At 43.5% G+C, this 20,013-nt stretch overlaps 1 protein-coding gene across 1 annotated transcript in view; it reads right to left on the bottom strand.

The window, feature by feature from the left end:
• Positions 1-337: 337 nt before the first annotated feature.
• Positions 338-20,013, bottom strand: part of col4a1 (collagen, type IV, alpha 1) — a 34,923-nt gene continuing 15,247 nt past the window's right edge. Inside the window, exons 3-53 of the mRNA XM_076111838.1 lie at positions 18,257-18,315; positions 16,287-16,376; positions 16,027-16,071; positions 15,864-15,908; positions 15,542-15,604; positions 15,363-15,416; positions 15,004-15,030; positions 14,815-14,889; positions 14,651-14,713; positions 14,366-14,401; positions 14,210-14,248; positions 13,744-13,836; positions 13,569-13,604; positions 13,407-13,466; positions 13,270-13,305; positions 13,117-13,161; positions 12,972-13,004; positions 12,538-12,598; positions 12,382-12,417; positions 12,117-12,263; positions 11,818-11,901; positions 11,530-11,613; positions 11,237-11,307; positions 10,903-11,094; positions 10,592-10,760; positions 10,334-10,426; positions 10,020-10,124; positions 9,768-9,865; positions 9,298-9,448; positions 9,086-9,199; positions 8,623-8,790; positions 7,878-7,967; positions 7,612-7,764; positions 7,208-7,306; positions 6,921-7,010; positions 6,585-6,724; positions 6,284-6,410; positions 6,086-6,166; positions 5,772-5,870; positions 4,034-4,084; positions 3,756-3,941; positions 3,465-3,598; positions 3,281-3,353; positions 3,021-3,092; positions 2,770-2,898; positions 2,556-2,654; positions 2,255-2,467; positions 2,002-2,179; positions 1,797-1,911; positions 1,104-1,276; positions 338-419 (exon numbers count right to left, since the gene is read on the bottom strand). Coding sequence (XP_075967953.1) covers positions 338-419; positions 1,104-1,276; positions 1,797-1,911; positions 2,002-2,179; positions 2,255-2,467; positions 2,556-2,654; positions 2,770-2,898; positions 3,021-3,092; positions 3,281-3,353; positions 3,465-3,598; positions 3,756-3,941; positions 4,034-4,084; positions 5,772-5,870; positions 6,086-6,166; positions 6,284-6,410; positions 6,585-6,724; positions 6,921-7,010; positions 7,208-7,306; positions 7,612-7,764; positions 7,878-7,967; positions 8,623-8,790; positions 9,086-9,199; positions 9,298-9,448; positions 9,768-9,865; positions 10,020-10,124; positions 10,334-10,426; positions 10,592-10,760; positions 10,903-11,094; positions 11,237-11,307; positions 11,530-11,613; positions 11,818-11,901; positions 12,117-12,263; positions 12,382-12,417; positions 12,538-12,598; positions 12,972-13,004; positions 13,117-13,161; positions 13,270-13,305; positions 13,407-13,466; positions 13,569-13,604; positions 13,744-13,836; positions 14,210-14,248; positions 14,366-14,401; positions 14,651-14,713; positions 14,815-14,889; positions 15,004-15,030; positions 15,363-15,416; positions 15,542-15,604; positions 15,864-15,908; positions 16,027-16,071; positions 16,287-16,376; positions 18,257-18,315 — 4,856 coding nt within the window. The remainder of the gene's footprint in view (positions 420-1,103; positions 1,277-1,796; positions 1,912-2,001; positions 2,180-2,254; positions 2,468-2,555; positions 2,655-2,769; positions 2,899-3,020; positions 3,093-3,280; positions 3,354-3,464; positions 3,599-3,755; positions 3,942-4,033; positions 4,085-5,771; positions 5,871-6,085; positions 6,167-6,283; positions 6,411-6,584; positions 6,725-6,920; positions 7,011-7,207; positions 7,307-7,611; positions 7,765-7,877; positions 7,968-8,622; positions 8,791-9,085; positions 9,200-9,297; positions 9,449-9,767; positions 9,866-10,019; positions 10,125-10,333; positions 10,427-10,591; positions 10,761-10,902; positions 11,095-11,236; positions 11,308-11,529; positions 11,614-11,817; positions 11,902-12,116; positions 12,264-12,381; positions 12,418-12,537; positions 12,599-12,971; positions 13,005-13,116; positions 13,162-13,269; positions 13,306-13,406; positions 13,467-13,568; positions 13,605-13,743; positions 13,837-14,209; positions 14,249-14,365; positions 14,402-14,650; positions 14,714-14,814; positions 14,890-15,003; positions 15,031-15,362; positions 15,417-15,541; positions 15,605-15,863; positions 15,909-16,026; positions 16,072-16,286; positions 16,377-18,256; positions 18,316-20,013) is intronic.

The following is a 20,013-nucleotide window of genomic DNA, read 5'->3' as shown; positions in this document are numbered from 1 at the left end:
GAGATAAGTAAAATTGTATAGCACCTGACTCACACAATATGAACACCAGTTTACCAGTTTAGGGGGCATGTACTCAGTGCAGTGGTAAACTGGGAGCAATTCTTTAGAGACATGTTGTGATCATGTTGTGTTCTGCATGGAACAAAAGGCCGCTTGGTCTCTGTGTTTGTAATGTTTAGTCTCCGACTGTTTTGCAAACCACGTCTCTGTCCCTCTCCTCTCACACATGCAGGGAAATAGCACCATCGTCTGAAAACAGCAAGTTAAGCCAAGTTGAGGACGTCAGCGTACACGTTTTTGCTCGCATTGTTAGGAAGGAGGACTCTGGAGTGGAGGTCTATGTCCTCTTCATGCACACCTGACAGCGGCTTATGTGTGTTCGGAGGTTGCCTGCTTTTAGTGTTGTGGGGACAGGTTTCCTGGGAAGAGGTGGAGAGAAAAACATTAGAAGTCCACCTTTGTTATCAAGCTCACAATGTATATGTGGAGGAAATTAGATAATGGCCAAAACTGAAACAGTAACTTAACTCCAGGCTAAAAAGCATTGTTTCACCACCATCTCTGCTTTACATTTTTAGACGCTTTTCAGCTGTGAACACCTACAGCACCACTGAAGGGTGTGGTTGGGTGTGCTCTGTTCCACACCAAGCAGTGATGCAAAAACATCACCAAACAAGACAAATACACAAGGAAAGCTTTGTTTTCCTCTTAAGGTAATCCACAGACTTTTAAAAGATCAGTTTCATGTAGAAACTACAGTTCCTACATAAAACTGCTCACAACAATGTCTGTCGATTATCTTGAGTAACTGAGTCATGATTTCTGGAAAAGAGGCATTGCTGTTGAGTTGTTCAAATTCATTTTTTTGGCGCTTTGAATACGTCTAGTGTCATATAGTATATTTGAGAGAAGGCAGACATTTCTATGGCTGATATCTATAACACTAGGCAACTCAAACCAGAACATGTAGATTGATAACTGGCACTTCAAGTAAGAGGGGAAAAAAAGAGTATTTTTGATTTTTGGGGGAACTGTCCCTTAAGTTACTCTTTCATGTGAAAGGGGGGGGCTCAAGAAATACAATATTTGTTTTTCTGTCTTACCTAAACATCTCAGTGTCTTCAATGGTGGCAAGCCAAAAGCTGTAGGAGTTGGCGTAGTAGTTGCAGGTTCCACGGCCGTGACACTCGATGAATGGAGCACTGCGGAATTCCTCCAGGCAGGAACCAGGAGAGGCCAGAGCCTGGCCTGATCCCTCAGCGCCAGCACTGGTGTGCTTCACAAACACACACAGTGAGAACAGCTCATTAACCAAATTAAGCACATCTTGAAAAGAGTTACTGTTTGATTTCTGAAAGTTGTGCAGGCAAAAAGAGTTACTCAGAGGGGATTGTCTTGCAAAGACACTGTAAATGGATAGATGTACTGTATATGTATGGATTACTATGGTCACACTGCCATTGGTAGGGAGGATGGGGTAAATGGGAGATTTTTGAAAATTGGGGTGGGTATGTGGTTGGGATGGTTTGGGGATAAGGTAGGACAAGTTATCTGTACTTGCATTTACAGCATGATGTAACGTAAGTCCTTCAACATTTGCTTACGTGGAATATTCACATGTAGCACATCTACTGTTCCTCTTAATATTGTCAATTAACTTGATATTGATTTTACTTCTTGGATAAAATAATGTAAATGCAACAAAAAATAGTCCGCACAACTTTGGCTTTCTTGGCACGTCAGCGGTGTAAGGAAGAAATGAATGTATTGTTGAAACCTGATCCTGTTTGTCTTACCATGACAAAGGAGTAGCCAATCCATAGAGAGTCCCAGCCGTGAGGGCATGTTGGGATCATGATGGTCTGACTGTGAATTGCTATCACCATGGCTGGGGCTTCGCACACAGAACACCTGTTCACACACACATATAGGAGAGGAGTGGGTCAAATGAGGATCATGAATACCTAAAACAGAACAGTATGGATAGAAATGCGGACATACCTGCTGATGAAGGGTTTGATGCCTTCACCAGTGATGGGTGCCATGCTCATGGGCATGGGCTCAGGGGAGGTGAGCCAGTAGGAGTAGTCGTTGCGAGAGGCAAAGTTGCACACGTTGTTGATGTTACAGAACAGGAAGGGCATGGGGCTGAACTTCCTTAGACAGCTGCCCGCCGTACCTACAACACAGAGAGGGGAGACATGTAACTAAAGCCACAAACCCATTTTCTCCATCCACATGTTGTGTTTCTCACCTAAGTCCTGTCCATGGGAGCGTTCGTTGCCTTGAATGTAGAGCAAGGAGTAGCCATCATATATGAGGGAGGTTCCCTCGGGACAGAGTGGAACATCCACCGTCTGACTGTGACGGGTTACCAGGAACCCGTGATCCATGGATGAGGGGCCAGGGTAACCCACTTGACCTGGAACACCGTCAGGTCCTGAAGGGCCAGGGTATCCTCTGGGTCCTGAAGACAGAGTAATGAATGATTAATGACAGCAACAGCACAGCAGTTCTTACCTTTCTATCACCTTTCATCCCTGTGTGCTTCTCACCCTGTGGCCCTGGCAGGCCAGGATCTCCTTTGGATCCAGACTGACCATGATATCCAGGAATGCCATCGTCACCTTTTGGCCCCAAAAGACCTGTCACACCTGAGAAAAAATAACACAAATGCTGAATCAATAAGAAAATTAGATGCGGTGGAGAGGTGAGCAGGAGAACATTTTGGTTACACAGTGTATTACACAATTTTAGGCATAATGTCACCTTGCTGTCCTTTCTGTCCAGGAAGCCCAGATGGCCCCTGGGGACCCGGTAAGCCTTGTGTCCCTGGGAACCCGATATCTCCTTTGATGAAGGTGCTGGGGCCGGGGGGACCAGGGGGTCCTTCATTGCCTAAAATATACAATCTCTTTAGACAACATTTTCCAGTTGCTCATTTAGATTACCAGAGACTGAATTATGTATTGGAATGATTCTAGTAATAAAACACTGAAGGGTTTCCCCTCCATGTTTACCCTTTACTCCTGGGAATCCTCTGTCTCCAAGTTCTCCTTTGAATCCAATGTCCCCCAAATTACCCCCTGTACCTATAGTTTCAAGAATAGTGCATTTTAATTGTCAATAACGGGAATAAAAACGAATCTTTCCTCTCATATTTCTGTAAAAATACAGTACTCTTTCACACACACACACACACACACACACACACACACACACACACACACACACACACACACACACACACACACACACACACACTGTATTATGTAATCACCTGGGAAGCCAGGGACACCCTGCAATCCCCTCCCTCCCTTCTGACCATCGATACCTGGAAGGCCAGATTGTCCCTGTAATACACGCACACACAGAAATAGCATTAAAGCAGCACTGACCTGCATATGAGCAAATAACATGTACAGTATAAAGCTTAAGTGATGGAAAACAGCCTAATGACGTACAGAAAGTCCAGTGACTCCAGAGTCACCCTTATGTCCCGACTCTCCCTGGTAACCAGGGAGGCCCTGGTCTCCTTTGTCTCCCTTTTGGCCGTCTCTGCCTGGCCCACCAGCGAGTCCTGGTACTCCTGAGGATCCTGTTGGATAAAGAGAAGAAGAACACATAATATAACACACAATGTTTTTGGTATTCTAAACACGCTTGTCTTGCATCAGTGGCTCTGTACTACAACATTTTAGCAACAGGTCCTCATTCACGTAATAACTTGCTTGACTGTCATTTATATGGCATACCTGATTCTCCGGCTTGTCCCGTCTCTCCTTTCTCTCCCTTAGGGCCCTCCAGAGAGATACCTGTGAGCCCCCTCTCTCCTGTCTCCCCCTGGGGTCCCCATGAGCCTGGAAGTCCCTTGTCGCCTCTGATACCAGGGACACCTGGATTACCTGGAGTGCCAGGGAAGCCAGGACTACCTTTGTCACCTGGAATGGGAAAGAGAAATTTCACCTGATGAAACTCTGCTTGGCTCCAGTGATTGACGGATTATACAAATCAATGGCGGAAGGGCTCTAACCTTGGCCACCAAGCACCCCAGGTGGTCCAGGGAAATCTCGTCCAGGTAACCCTGGGGGGAAGGACAGACAAAAAGTACATTACAGGCATTCTCTGTAATTTTTGGATTGGTAGTGAGGGGTCTGCAGATATTAGGGCTGCCTAAGAAAAAGACCTGAACCTGCCACGTGTCGGACATCATTAGTTTTCACTTGATTTGGCTCTGCTAACCCCTGATTTAAGCTTATGGGTGGTTTGACCACTCAAACAAGACGTTGTGTCTTCCAGTAAAATGTGCGAGTAGTGGTTGAGAGTCTGGTCGAAGGTTAAATACAGGTTGAATACAAATGACAGGTCGATCCTACCAGGTGTCATGGAGGGGCTCTGTGTCGGAACCACGCATACTGACTACGGGGGTTCCGCAAGGCTCAGTCCTGGGCCCCCTTCTCTTCTCGCTCTACACAACATCTCTGGGTTCTGTTATTCGCTCGCATGACTTCTCCTACCATTGTTATGCCGATGACACCCAGCTGGTCTTGTCATTTCCCTCCGGGGACACTCAAGTGGAGGCACGCATCGCTGCATGCTTGGCTGACATCTCGAAGTGGATGACGACACACCACCTCAAGCTCAACCTGGACAAAACCAAGCTACTGTTCCTCCCGGGGAAGGGTTGCCCGCACCGAGACCTGTCCATCACCATTGATGATACCGTGGTGACGCCAACTCGGACTGCGAGAAACCTGGGTGTGACCCTGGATGACCAACTGTCGTTCTCAGCAAACATTGCATCGGTTACACGCTCCTGCAGATTCCTGCTCTACAACATCAGGAGGATTCGCCCCTTCCTCACTGATGAGACGGCGCAGGTGCTAATCCAGGCTCTTGTCATCTCCCGCCTGGACTACTGCAACTCACTACTTGCCGGAGCCCCGGCGCTGGCCATCAGACCTCTGGAGCTTGTCCAGAAAGCTGCAGCTCGCCTGGTGTTCAATTGCCCCAAGTTCTCCCACACAACTTGCCTTCTCCGTTCTCTACACTGGCTACCTGTAAGAGCCCGCATCCAGTTTAAGACTCTGGTGCTAGCCTACAGGGCAGTGAAAGGAACAGCTCCTTCCTATCTCCAGGCCATGGTCAAGCCCTACACCCCGGCCCGACCACTTCGCTCTGCTACCTCGGGGCGACTGGTTGCCCCGTCGCTCAGAGGTCCCTGCGGCCGATCGACCCGGTCGCGGCTGTTTTCTGTCCTGGCCCCACAGTGGTGGAATGAACTCCCCACTGACGTCAGGACGGCAGAGTCGCTGCCCATCTTTCGGCGCAGGCTGAAAACTCACCTCTTCAAGAAGGCCTACCCTTCCGCTTAGCACTTACCTAGCATCTACTGTATTCATACTAGCTTATTGCACTTATTGTTTTTATATTAGCTTGTGGCACTTATTGCATTCCTTTGTTTCTGCACTGTACGTTGGCTCTGGTTTATGCTCTTAGATGCTTGTTTGAGGTAGGGACATGCACTTATTACTTCTGGTGACTAGTTGTCCTCTCGAAAACCGATGTTGAATACACTTATTGTAAGTCGCTTTGGATAAAAGCGTCTGCTAAATGACTGTAATGTAATGTAATGTAAATAAAGGGTCCCGAGCCAGAGTGACGCTGATATACTAGGCTGAGAGGTTTATTGTTCATTGTGTCGTGACAGCTTATCAACAAACAAGTACATTTTTGCCATGTAGCATCCTCCTAACTCCTCTGACACTAACCTTGGTCTCCTCTCTCCCCTGAGGATCCAGGGATACCATCCACTCCAGCATCTCCCTTCTCTCCGGGAACACCAGGCGGTCCCTGCAAGCCGCCTTCACCTGGAGGAGAACAAATTGACAAACTATGTTACTAACCATTAAATCCTCAGTGGATTTTTAACAGACAAAACCCTTTTAACAAAAACTGATCTCGCACGATTGCGTCTGTCTTTGTGAAGTAAACGTTGTATCAAACCTTGAACAAATGAAATGATTACTGTGATTAATACGTGACCATTTGTTTGACTAGCTGAGTAAATAATCCTGTTACTGACCAGACCGACCGTCACGACCAGATTCTCCTGCAGACCCCGGCAGCCCCGGGGTTCCCTTCTCACCTGATCTACCCGTCTGACCTGTACAACACACATACAGCCCGATGAGAACTCACATGGAATAACAACATGTATAAATACTACATCTAGTGTTGTAGACAAATGTGATGAATGCAACAACACAGATTGAAATCTGACCTGTATAACCAATGAGTCCTTTGTCTCCTCTGATTCCTTGCACTCCTGGCTTGCCGGGCATACCCTCATGGCCCTTCACACCCCTCTCTCCAGGTGATCCTGGGAAACCTGCCTGGCCTGTCTCACCCTGCGAGAGTAGAGGAGGGGAGGGGAGTGCAGTGAAGTAAACACAGGTAGGTACTGATGATTAACAGTTTTTTTAACTGTTCGGGCTCATAGAGCCACAGTGAAAGTCTCAAAAACTTATTTTCATAGAACTAGTGTTGTAAAAAAATAAGAATTGTTATAGGAAGTGGATTACCTTTTCTCCTGAATGTCCTGGGAACCCAATACCTGGTTCACCAGATATTCCCTTGTCTCCTTTCTGTCCGTCGGTGCCTCTGAATCCCGGATGTCCCGATGTACCAAAATCTCCTTTAGTACCCTTTGGACCAACCACACCTGCACAAACACACACACACAAGACATGCAATAGAATGTGAAATGTGGGTTTCCCCTTTCTTGAAATATCCTCAATACAGCGTTTTACACTTCGGTCTTTGTTTGTAACACATACAATACATGTTTGCACACACTCGCACTGTCACTGGTTGTTGTCATGAGACACATTTAGTTTGTTTTGTTTGTGCGATCATACCTGGTATTCCCATCTCTCCACCACTGCCTTTCTGACCAGTTGGTCCCATCCTGCCAGGGTCTCCGGGGAAACCAGGGTCTCCTTTCTCACCTGAAAATTAATATCTACTATATTTTCCCTCCATTTTCATCACGTGATTAAGCAAGTGCAGAGAGAATTGACTGAAATAATAGTCAAATTAAATGAGTAGGACACAAATGATTACGACATGAATTCTATATGGTTTAGATATCCTATAAAGAAATTCAACACATGTTAGGTTGCTGTTTAGGTGATCATGTGTTCACCTGGTTGTCCAGGTAATCCAGACTCTCCATCTTTGCCTGACACTCCAGGGTTACCAGTAAGTCCACGGTGGCCCTTCTCTCCAGAGCCCCCAGGTGTACCTGATGGGAAAATGGAATTAAAAAAATAATTTATACAAGTCCAATTTAAATAATCTTTTGGAAAGAGGTTGAGGGGGGGGGGGTCTCTTAGTTATTTTCTGGTATTTGTTAATTCTACTTCATTAAACGTATAAATATCTGCAATGAACTTTATAGAAAATGATTGGCTGGAAGATGCTAAAAGAAAGTATTAAAAATAGATATTTCTTAAACTGTGGGTCAATAGATAGAATCACCAATGAACCTGTTTGTAGTAAATCAACCATATACTCTTATTGAGCCAAAGGCAGTATGTTGTTTTATACCTATGTTTCCGAGGTCTCCCTTCTCGCCCTTCATGTGCTCCATGTCAACGTCGCTCATGTTCCCAGGAGGTCCCTGAAGACCTTGGTCTCCCCTTTCTCCTTTAGTTCCAGTCACTCCAATATCACCTCTAGGTCCAGTAATACCGGGATCACCTAAGAGAGACGGTGAGAAGTAAAAATCTTTTTTTAAACTGAAAACATCTTTTTTTTACCAGTATGACGGAGGCTGATGAAAGAACTAGTTTTCACAGTTTGGTTTTCCTCACCTCTGAGTCCAGTAGATCCAGATGTACCAGGTGGTCCAGGAAATCCTGGTACTCCCGGTGTCCCTATGACCCCCATTTCACCTTTCCAACCTGGTAAACAAACATACATACTTTATAGTGAAATGAATGCGGAGGAAAATGGATGGATGGATGAATGTAGATTAAAAAAAGACAGAGGATTCAATTATCGAACACATATATCCCATGCAGCCTTCCTAGTACGGCACCACTGGAGGGAAATTATGAAAATTCTCTAAAAGTCAACCCTGCTCCTTCCTCATTTCAAATTGAATGGTAGTACGAATACTCAACATCCTACATTACATGTACTCATTCACAATTCATAACTAATTCCATTCCGCATTTCCACATTGTTGTTTTTCATTCAGCGCTCAGCTACTCCCAAACATTTCCTGCAAAGATATGTCAGCCTTCTAGCAGCTAAAAGGGCATAATCCCTCCTTTACGTTGAAGGCTTTTAATGTGAAATGTGCACAGGAAATGTTGAGTTTTATTGACAATATCATACACACTGAAGACAAGAATGGCAAGTAGATGCATTGAAATTACTTCAGGTATTTCTGATAAAAAATAAAAACTCACTACATTGTTAGACTGAATGAATTAATGCTGTAGAAACGAACATTACATTGATTGTATTTGGGACCAACCTTTATGTATTTGTGCAAGTACAACAATTACAAGAAAAATACAAAAAAAACACCCGCACATCAGTCAGTCTCACCTTGGTTTCCAATGAGTCCATCCCTGCCAGGGAAGCCTGGTGGCCCCGTTAGTCCTTTGGAACCTGGGTTTCCTGGGAACCCGCTGGCTCCCTTATCTCCTTGAAGCCCCGGCATGTCCAGACCAGAAGGACCTGGGTAGCCCTTTTCTCCCTGAACACCTTCCCTACCTGTTCAACATGCACACATACAAATATATTTGTAGTGACTTCCATAACAATTGACAGGTGAGGTATACGAAGAGTTTGCTTCATAATCTGACATTATGACAGGAGTTACTGATAACATTACAATGGCTGTGTTTCATTCAAGTGTCCATGCATGCACTCATGCACGCATTCATTAATCATATTATTTGAACATTATTATTACCATATTATACAATAATTGCTTTACCTTCAGTGACAGGTCAAAATGTCTTCCGTTAAAAAGGTCCATATGTTTGGATGAAAAGTTTGTGCTCACCGTATGGTCCTGACTCTCCAGCTGGTCCTTGTGGTCCAGGAGCTCCAGGGGAGCCTTTACCTGGAGCACCTGGTAAGCCATCCACTCCACGAGATCCTGGGGGTCCCACGTCACCTTATTTTGAAGAACAAAGAAAAAATAAGTTGTACATGGCACAGATGATGGGCCTTTTAACTCTGCAGCATGGACTAATCAAGCATGTCTTGCAGTACCTTTGATTCCCTGAGGTCCTGGTCCTCCTGTCTGGCCTTCTCGTCCAGGAACACCATGTTGTCCAATGATACCCTTTTCTCCTGGGAAGCCAATAATTCCTGGGGAACCCTGAGAACCTTTTAGACCTGGAAGACCCCGCCCTGGGTCACCCTGCAGAATATAGACATAAGCACTGATGACTGATGACATTCAAATCTCACAGTGTATCATGTCCATGAAAAATAAATGTTAGTATTGTTCTTGTTGTTGGATTTGAATTGTATTCTGTAACAATAGAGCTTTGGACTAATAAAAACAAGGCACTTGTGTAATGTTCATAAACCAAGTCCTCTCAAATATATATTTCAATGCAACATCCAAAGAAAGAAACATCATCTAACTTCAAATCTAACTTTAACTTTAGGAAGTTGCACAGAACACTAATCGTCAGGTAGAATGTTGAATTATACAAATGCAGAGAAATACACACTTTTTGCCCAGGTGTACCAGGTTGTCCAGTCAAGCCATCCTGTCCTGGTCTTCCAGAATCTCCTGGTAATCCTGGACCTCCTGGAATTCCACTGATTCCTAGAAACATGGATAAAACATGTGCTCTGTTTATGTACATATAATTCATACACTGTATCCAAATGCTGATCTTTTTCTTTAGGGACCTGTAAGTATCCACATACTTTCTTTGATCCACGGAGAGGCGGAATAGGGTCATCATGGAGTAACTTACCTTCAGGGCCAGTTAGGCCTGGAAATCCAATTCCAGGGGGTCCGTGTTCACCCTTCTCTCCAGGGAAACCTGGCAACCCAGAGTCTCCATGCAGGCCTTTCTCACCTGCAACCAACAACACGTTACAGGGTAAACAGGACCAATCACCAACAATTCTACACCACAATTTATTTCGTTTTTTTGTAATCACATGCTGATACTTGTTGATCAAACATAAGATTAAGTTCACTGATTAACCCTCAAAAGACTAATTGTAAATCATATTTTTTGCAGTGGAGTTAAAATGAAAACATGCTGACTATGGTGTTGCTCACCTTGAACTCCAGGTATGCCGGTTTCTCCGCGTGTTCCAGGTATTCCCTGAGGTCCAGGAGTGCTCACACCTTTACCTGGCTCACCTTTTGTACCTGGTGCACACAAGGTATATGTTATCACTGGCTTAATGTTCAGTGTGTGTTTGCTGAGTTTCAGATGTGCGGTTGAGCTAAAGTTTGATTTTACTTCTCTTTGACTAGATGAGTGCATTTTTCACAGTATCTGTTGGTCTCTCATTGTGTACATGGCATGCCTACCAGATGGTCCAGGAGTTCCAGGAAGGCCTGGTCTCCCATGACTGCCCTTGTCTCCACTCTCTCCTGGTCGACCGAAGCCTGGCAGGCCAGGTGGACCCCTCTCTCCGAGAGGCCCAATAAGACCAGGGTCCCCATCTGGTCCACGCTCACCCTTGATGCCTTCTTTGGCCTGAAAGCAATCAGAGAAAGGCGATTTCCAATCTACTTTGATTTAAGTTGACAATAAATCCTGAAACTATATTATAGACTAGCTCATGCTGTCCTGATATCCTGATAGTTTGCTTAACCAAACAAACCAGACACACACTTACTGGTTCTCCTTTGAAGCCAGGTATACCTTGGAGGCCATCTCTCCCTGGCTGTCCATCCTGACCTGACTGCCCCGGTGTACCAGAAATACCATGCAGACCTTTGTCCCCCTTCAGACCAGGATTTGCGAAAATGTCTCCTGGCTCACCAACAGCACCAGGTGCCCCAATCAACCCAGGAATACCGGTAGAACCCTGCACACAGGTCAAAATGCACATAGGTCAAAATGGAGCAACAGGTCTTGTTGCTCCATTTTCCTCAATGAAATGAAGGATAAATTGTGAAATTATTCAGCTCAGACCTTGCCCAAAGTATTTCACACATTATTCTACTCACAGGTCTTCCAGATTGTCCAGAATAGCCAGACACACCCTTTTCTCCCTTGCCGCCTACTAGCCCAGGAGGTCCTGCCAGGTGAAAATGGACAATTGTACATACGTCATATTCATTCAATAGTAATCTAGTGAGTATCAATGCAAAGGAAAAAATGTTGGAATAAAATAATATTCACAGCTGTGATCAGAAGTACTCAGAAGGCGAAAGAGATCCTCACATATTTAGCTCAGAGCCCTAATAGTCGTGTGGCAAGACACCACCATTTTATTTGAATATGATCACTGTTCACTCACCTCGATCTCCTTTAGGGCCTTGGGGGCCAAGTAATCCAGGTGGGCCGAAGGCTTCACATTGAACACAGGTATCTCCTCTGTCACCTGAAAGGAGGCACAGACTTATCAATTAAAATAATATGATGCACTTAAATGTCCTTAAAATTTTGTCCAGCTGCAGATAATACATGATGCATATTGTACATGGGCCCACAAAGGTATCATTACGCCTCAAAGATAAAAACATAGAATTTCCATAAATGTATTTGATGACTCGTATTAATCAGCATTAATTGTAGACGTTCTTACCTTTCTGTCCCAATTCCCCTTGTAACCCTTGAGGTCCAGTTGGGCCAGGAACTCCTTTCTCGTTGTTACATTCATTAGGGTCAACTGTGCGGCCATGTCAAAGCATACAACACAAACATTTGTCACACACACACACACACACACACACACACACACACACACACACACACACACACACACACACACACACACACACACACACATATATACACTTATATATAGAGGTATGCACTTTATCAAGGTGTTCCTTGATGTCAATTATTGAAATGTTAGTTATATTATTCAAAGATAAGACATACGCGGTAGTCCAGGTGGTCCAGGCGATCCAGTGGTCCCTGGTTGTCCTGGAGGTCCAACGAGAGACTCTCCTTCTACACCCCTTTCTCCTTTCTCACCAACGTTTCCCTTCTGACCGTTCTCCCCTCGAGGCCCTTCCACTTGCTGGCCTGAAGTACAAGTCAAGAAAGCCAGTTAGTGTGTTATTCAGGTTAGCATGTGTCTGACTAACAAATGCCGTCTAAATGCAGTGGTCTTATATTATGTTGAAATGTTGTGTCATTGTACCTGGTGGACCTGCCTCTCCCTGAGGACCAGCAAAACCTGTGGATTATGAGAAAATATATCATATCATGGGACCTGATCCAAAATAGGTGTTTATGCATGTGTGCGTGTCCGCATATGCGTATGACCATTTAGTGGCACACTATGACCTCACTTTACCTTTTTCTCCGTGTACCCCAGGAAAACCACGAGGACCGGGAGAACCAGGGGAACCATCACCCTAAAATTATATAAGATTGTTTAAGATTATGTTTAAGTTTTAATCCACCAATCTACCTAAACTCAAATGAGTTGACTGCTGAACTTCTTATCATCATTTACTACCAGCGTGTCCGCAGGTTAGTCTCCCCTACTTAGCCTCTCGGGGACTAATTTTAAGTTGCTGATAATCACCTTGAGGGATTACTCAAGTCAAGGCCACAGCCATGATGTTTAATAGATTGCCCATTTAACATGCTCTCACATTTTAACTGAATGAATATGTGGTTACATCTGCTGGTAGCTTTTTAGAAATCATCCATGTCTTTGTAGCTGATGGGAAAGAGAGGGAGAGGATAAGAGTGAAAGAAAGAGGGATGAGAGGGATTACTTACATGACCTGGTGGTCCTCTTTCTCCCTTTTCACCCTGAAACAAGACGGAGAGTTTACTCTGTCTGACCATAACACCTCCGAGATCATCTAAGTTTCAGATTAAAGTCTTGAGTATGTGCAGAGTAAATACAAGATTAATCAGTTACCTGAGAACCAGTGTATCCACCTGATCCGGGGAAGCCTTTTTCTCCCTGTATGAAAGTATTATGTACTTTAGCATACATATTTCATAAGATTAAAGCAAACAACAGTTGGGCAGTATAGTATAGGAGGTGAATAATATAGTAAATTATTGTTACCTTCAGCCCGTCCTCTCCATCCTTGCCAGATTTACCCTGAAATTACAGAAACACTCACTTTAATTAGTTTTGCTGTCTCTTGAAGTCTTTCTTCGTTTATTGTACCATCCCATAGAGACGCATTTTTTATCACTTACTCTTGGTCCATCAGGACCGATTTCCCCTTTGACACCAGTGTGATGTGGGGTGCAATAGCCCTGCAAAGGAAAAAAAAATGAACAAAAGGATAGCAAACAGCCTGTGTGGACAGTAATCTACTGTAAACCATACACCTCAACATTTAAAGGTAAAATACTAACTTTGTCTCCTTTATCCCCTGGATTTCCTTTCCCACCCTTTACGAATAAAAAAGCACAAAAACATTCAGGAAATAACACAGAATCCAAGTCATCTTGTACATATAAACAAATATTTGCGATTTATTTATAGCCAAATTTAGCACAATATCTGTTCTGTTTTTAAAGTGCCGAGTACCGGTGGTCCAGGTATGATCTTTGTGGGAGGTTCTCCCCTTCTTTCTAATGGAAGTCCGGGAGGTCCGGGTGGGCCACGAAATCCTTGGTCCCCCTTCAGGAAGACCGCAATGATCACAACAACTTCCACAAGCAATACATTTTCACGAGAGCAATGCGTTAACAATTAGTTACAAAATGTAATCAAAAAAGCAAATCATCCAGTGAAAACAATGTTTCTCCAAATTTGGTGATTTTTTTAAAAACTGAAGAATTATATGTTGTTGTTTTTTTAAGATAATACCATCAAAACTTTATTTAAATATTTCCTACCGGAAAACCCACGTTAAGAAATATATTAGCCCATTCTTACTGTTTTATTACTGACTTACTGAAGTGCTACTGCTGCCTCTAGTTCTACAGTGAAAGCATCATATTAGAAATGCAGCATTTTTGCAGACAACATACGAAAAAAACGAAATTCTCACCTTATCTCCTTTCTGACTCAGATAGGACAGCTTGTCACCCTGCAAGGAGGTAAAAAAAAAAAAAAAGAAGTTCCATGACATCTCAGCTGTGTGATAAAGTCAGAGAATGGTGAATTTTGTTTTACAATTGTAAACTCTTTATCTTAATAGTCTTACTATTTCTCCAGGAGGGCCAGGGAAGCCAGGTTCACCCTGTCAAACGGTTACTCAGTTAGTAAAACAAACTGATAATATCAGTACTGTATATTACAGATAAACAAATCATCCAACAGCATCTTCCAGGTTTAAACATCTACACAGATTATACTTTATAATGTTTGCTCTTTCCAGCACAGATTGGTGTTCTTATTTAATGGTTATCATGTGTCTCTGCATAACCAATATTGCATAGCTCATAAGGTCTATCACTGACTCTGTAGGATGACAAACAATCCAACTCACTTTGGGTCCGTGATAGCCTCGAGGTCCTGGAGGTCCAATAGGTCCAGGAGATCCACTTGATCCCTGGGAGAGAATGACATGTGTGGGAAGAACTTACATGAAAATTGAGATAACATTTAGTCTTAGTTTGTCTCTTTTTCTTTCAACATGCACACACAACGCACAGGTAATCCAGGTGTGCCAGGGAATCCGCTGTCTCCTTTCAGGGGAACAATCCCGATCACACCACCAGGGTCGCCCTGTAGGAGAAAACACACAAATAAATGGTTTGGTAGAACAGTGTCTCATCATACATGAAGATGGGACATTCTTATTTGCATACAAATGTAACAGCTACATAAAGTTCAGCTGACCTTCAATCCAGGAATTCCTGAGATGCCCTGAGAAGAGAGGACAGTAGTAACATATCTATACATGTTCTGATAGGATGAATATTTGGATTTCAGACACTGTTTAGGTAACATATTGCCATGTCATGTAGAAATGTTATTATGGTTGTGATGTTTTAACTTCATACTGCAACACGATTCTACATGAGCTGAGGAGAGCTGCTCAAAGACAACCGGACTATTCCCAAAAAGGTGTGCCAGTCAGTATAAAAACCAGGAAGCATTTAAAGAAATTCTGATGCTTTTTCATATTTTCTCCACAGGACAGTGGCAATAGCTGAAATTTGTGCTGGTTGGTTGACATGCGAGTCACGGTTGCTTACAGGAGGTCCTTGAAGACCAGCAAAACCAGGAGTGCCATCCCTCCCTCTGTCTCCCTGAAACACGCACACACACACACACACACACACACACACACACACACACACACAACACAGTCAGAAGGCACAAACAGTGAACAAATCCAGTTTGAAACACAGTACAACTTTTAGAAGTGGCTTACTTTAGTCCCATTGCATCCTGGGATACCTTGCAAACCCGGTGAGCCATCATTTCCATTGATGCCCTAAGAGTGGGAGCACATAAATAGACCATTTGAGACAATTTTCAGTTACAGTGACAAAGTCTCCGCAGCTTTCTGACTAGTCCAACAACTAAGCTCCCCACAGACACCTAAGACGTAGCCTAAAAAGTAGCATCATCTAAAACCGTGTTATCTAGAGGGTCTTACTTTTAAGTCAGCGATTGCATCTTACAACATTCTTATTGTTATGGGGTAAATTTACTGGATGCTGCAGGATGTTAGACAGATCGGAGGAACTTACTGGTAGTCCCGGGTTTCCTGGGAAACCTGGCAGACCAGGAGGACCCTGCAAGATGACAGCCATATCAGCATTACTGTCTCATGACAATACCTGTCTCATGACAATACCTGTCTCATTTATCACATCATACTGTATGTCATGATTGTGATGGTTAGTTACTTACCCGCACTCCTTTCAGTCCAGAAGCTCCGGGTTCACCCAGACCTCCCTAAAAGAAACAAATGACATCATGATCATCTTAACAGAGAAATATGTGTTATAATCTTAATAGTTGATGTGTATAGAATTGGTTCACAATGTCACAGGTGTGGACAAGGGGACACAAACTAGGTCAGGTAAGGTTATTAACTTTAATGTGTGTGTGTGTGTGCGTGCGTGTGCGTGTGCGTGCGTGTGTGTGTGTGTGTGTGTGTGTGTACTGACCGTGGGGCCCATTGGCCCTGGAGGACCTTCAGGTCCATGTATCCCTGGAAATCCCATATTACCTTGAAGACCAGGAAATCCACGCTCACCCTGTGAAGCACAGACCGTCAGGTTAATGATGTAAGGATAAAAATATTCATATTTACTGAGATTACAAGGAACAATTTAAGGCACAGAACTTTTAAAACAGATTTAAGACATTTTATAATTTCATAAATTTATCAGACATGGGTTTGATACCCAAAGCAAATTGAATGGGGAACAGTAACTATACAATTCGATACTTAATGACTTAACTCAGTCTTAGACTGAGTTACTGTATTAGTATCAATTGTTGTAGTAACATTATAATCTATAATGATTTAAAGGGATTCCATTTTTTTAGATGCATTCAAAAATGTGCATCTCATGCATTTAGGTCAACTGAGATCATTTTACCTGTAAGAGCTTATGATCCATTCAGTCAATCCATTGCCAAAAATCAAAGGATAAGCACTTATTTTTATAAACATATTTTTTAAAAATTGCATTTGACTTCATAATGAAAACTATTGTTTTGATTGTTGAATTATGCGCAATGTTAACAAAAAACAAAACAATAAAAACTACTTTTGGTCACAACCAATCACAGTGACTCAGTGTGACTGGATTTTGTTCCCACTACCTGCCACTAGATGGCAGCATTGCGTTTTTGAAGGACACGCTCCAGTAATCTTCAAGACCCTCTCTGAGCTGTCAAGCATGAGAACGTCACGTGTAACATACTGAAACCTTTTGGGTCGATTTCCATTCTCTGACCACAACACATCTGACTTCAATCAGTCGGGAGAAAAACTGTATTTTGAACCGTGGGAAATCATCAATAGGGTTACCACGGCAACTCCTGTTGTGCAACGTACAGAAGTGACATCATTGGAAATAAAGCTCACATGGGTTTTTTTGGGGCCTTTCAGAAACGTTTCAAAACACAGCAGTGCTTTGAATCCACAGTGGGTTGGCCGAGCTCCATTGAACACAGTGAGTACATCTGTTGTTTTTGTGGGGCTACTGTTGCTGTAAGAATGAGCCATAAAAGGCCCGACTGTTGCACAAAGAGGATGGATAACACGCTGCAGTCTTCTGATATAACTGAGCCAATAACTCACATGTACACTCACAGCAGGAGTTGCAGTGGAAAAACAAATGAACTTTAATAGCAGTGGTTCCCAATTTCCTTTACTTGCGACAACATAAAACAAAGCAATGTGACTAGTGACCCCTCATGTCTACTGCTTGTGACTAATTCAACCAAAGAGGGATTTTTTGTGATTAAGAGGTACACAAATATCCCATAATTCACTTGCAAAAAGGCAAAAATAAGAGGAAAGTCTGAAATGTTCTTATTTTTTCTTTCCTAGTTGCTGTCCCATAAATATACTCGTTACTGATTGAATGAGATATATCAGGCTTTGACAGTCTCTAATCAATTGCTTTAGAGAAGAAAAAAATGAAGTAACAACAAAACCGCCTTTACTAAAGACACTTAATACCAACTTTTCACGTTTCAGGACAGTGATTTAACATTCATGCTGCTGCTGACAGCTCAAAGGCATATGGCCAGTTCAGGCTAGTGCCCCCACCACTTGTGCATCTGTACTGTATCTGAGAGCCTCCCTCTGATGGGAGTAAGGCCCTCGGCCCAGCTGTGTGTCCGGACATGCTCTAATTCAAACTGATCTTTGTTCCCGTCCTGGTCTCTGCTCCGTGACTGAGCCCCATCCACTGCTTTTCCACCCAGGCCCAGCTGCAGTCTGTCCCACTGAGCTGAACCCATCAGTCAGAACATAGCAAGCACTGCCACGACTGCTTCGGTCTGCTGTGAACTTAAAAAGCCCCCTTTGCAACAACTGCAAACGAACAAGGTGGTTTGATATCAAATAAGTGAAGAAAATGCACAAGCATTGATTGACAGTGACAAATGAAAATCTCACCTTTGCTCCTTTCACACCACTGCAGTCGCATTTTCCACATGATGTCCCGCAGCCCTGAGGATGAAGAGAAACATACTTATGAATGATACGTCACTTGGAAGGCAAAATATTTGGGAAGGAGAGTGTGACAAAACAAGAAAATAATAATCATCAAGAGAGGAGCAAAAATGAAGACAGTGCTAGCCAGCTGAGTATAACAGCCAACCGCTGACAGTCACTTGATGTCATTCATCAGACTTCTGTTATTAATCATTCTTTTATAGCATGCTAGTGTCCTGCCTCTGTCAGGTGGCTCATAGATATCCCCACTGACGCTGCAAATCACCACAGTGAGCGGCCAGACCGACTTCTGCAGTGTTTTCATGCGAGTCTGCTGATCTGTCTCACAGGTGAGCATTGACAAATCAAAAAACTCTGGTGATTCTTTTAAATTCAAAAACAGAGACGGATGCCCTCAGTTGCATCATCCGAGTTTTTGACTGGTGAATCTACAGTAAATCTAACATTCACTCTGATTTTACCTCCATACTGTTGGTCTTTAGAGCTCTTGCTGCTTTGTTTAAGCACCGACAGTGAACCAAAACAGCCAAGTTGCTGACAGTAAAACCAAAACAGTGAGCTGAAAGATGCTAAAACACTCCGTAGAGCTAAAGAGAACTGCAGTGGGGTGAAAGTTCTCAGTGGGTTTGTTCACGTACACTTGTCATCAGATCCGTTGATAATTGTTGTTCATTGTTAATGAACTATAGTAGCTTTAATTCTATTGATGACTTATTGAAAGGCTTAAATGAAGGATGGCTTTCTTTAGTGCAATCATGTTACTTTGAAGCCACATCGAGCGTCACTGATTACTACATGCAGGCACAACATCAATGCAGCTGTCCCTTTCAGCCCTCCCAACTCCCCCCACCCGCCCACTCCACCCTGCTTCCTCTCCTCTGGGGTCTCCAGAGGATGGAGCCTGGGAACTGGCCTGCTCTGCTCTCTCTCTCTCTCTCTCTCTCTCTCTCTCTCATTGCTCCCCTCCTCCTTTTCTCTCCATCATCCAGCTGTTGCTGGACTCACGTGGAAGGCGTCCAGCCAAAAGCCTGTCAGAGCTTTGGACGGGCTCAGCAAGCTTGGGCAGAGAGTGAACAGCTACACTACACACAAATATTTCTCTCCGTCTGCCTCTTGTTCTCACACACATACACAACAAATAAATGGCTCCATCTCCCTTAATCATGATCCTCTCCCAACTTTCTAAACCTGGTATCTCATATATAAGTCACTCTTAATTTTACATGTTCTATAACTCTGTGTCCTGTCCAAATATTAAACATGTTCCATATCTTCCTACTTACATGCAATCCTCTCCAACATACCAGATAACTGAATCAATATGTGGCTCTAAAACCATGGGAAAGCTCAGAAAACAGACCCCACTCTCAGGACCTTCAGCCCTGACCAAGAGCACTTGTTCTCATCTATTCTATTATAACACATGTGTGGCCTGCTAAATATTCTCATTCCTGCTCTCTCAAACACGTCTAACTCACTCCATCGCACCTCTTAACTTCTGGTCCCTTGAGTGTTTTTTTTTCACAGGATGTATTACTATTATGCCACTTAAAGAAAACTTCAGGAACACCTGCTTCAGATCAGATTAGTGTCATAAGACAAACAGAGGAAAAGGAAAATTAACTCTCAGAATGAAGCACATGTGTGTTTTATTACGGCAAACTTGCTGGCACGCAGCAATAAGGGCTCCTGGTGCT

This window comes from Anarhichas minor, unplaced genomic scaffold, assembly GCF_050575085.1.
Source record: "Anarhichas minor isolate MPS153535 unplaced genomic scaffold, ASM5057508v1 ptg000004l, whole genome shotgun sequence".
NCBI lineage: Eukaryota > Metazoa > Chordata > Actinopteri > Perciformes > Anarhichadidae > Anarhichas > Anarhichas minor.
The sequence above is the reverse complement of the archived record's forward strand: the minus strand, read 5'-3'. Positions and strand labels throughout refer to the sequence as shown.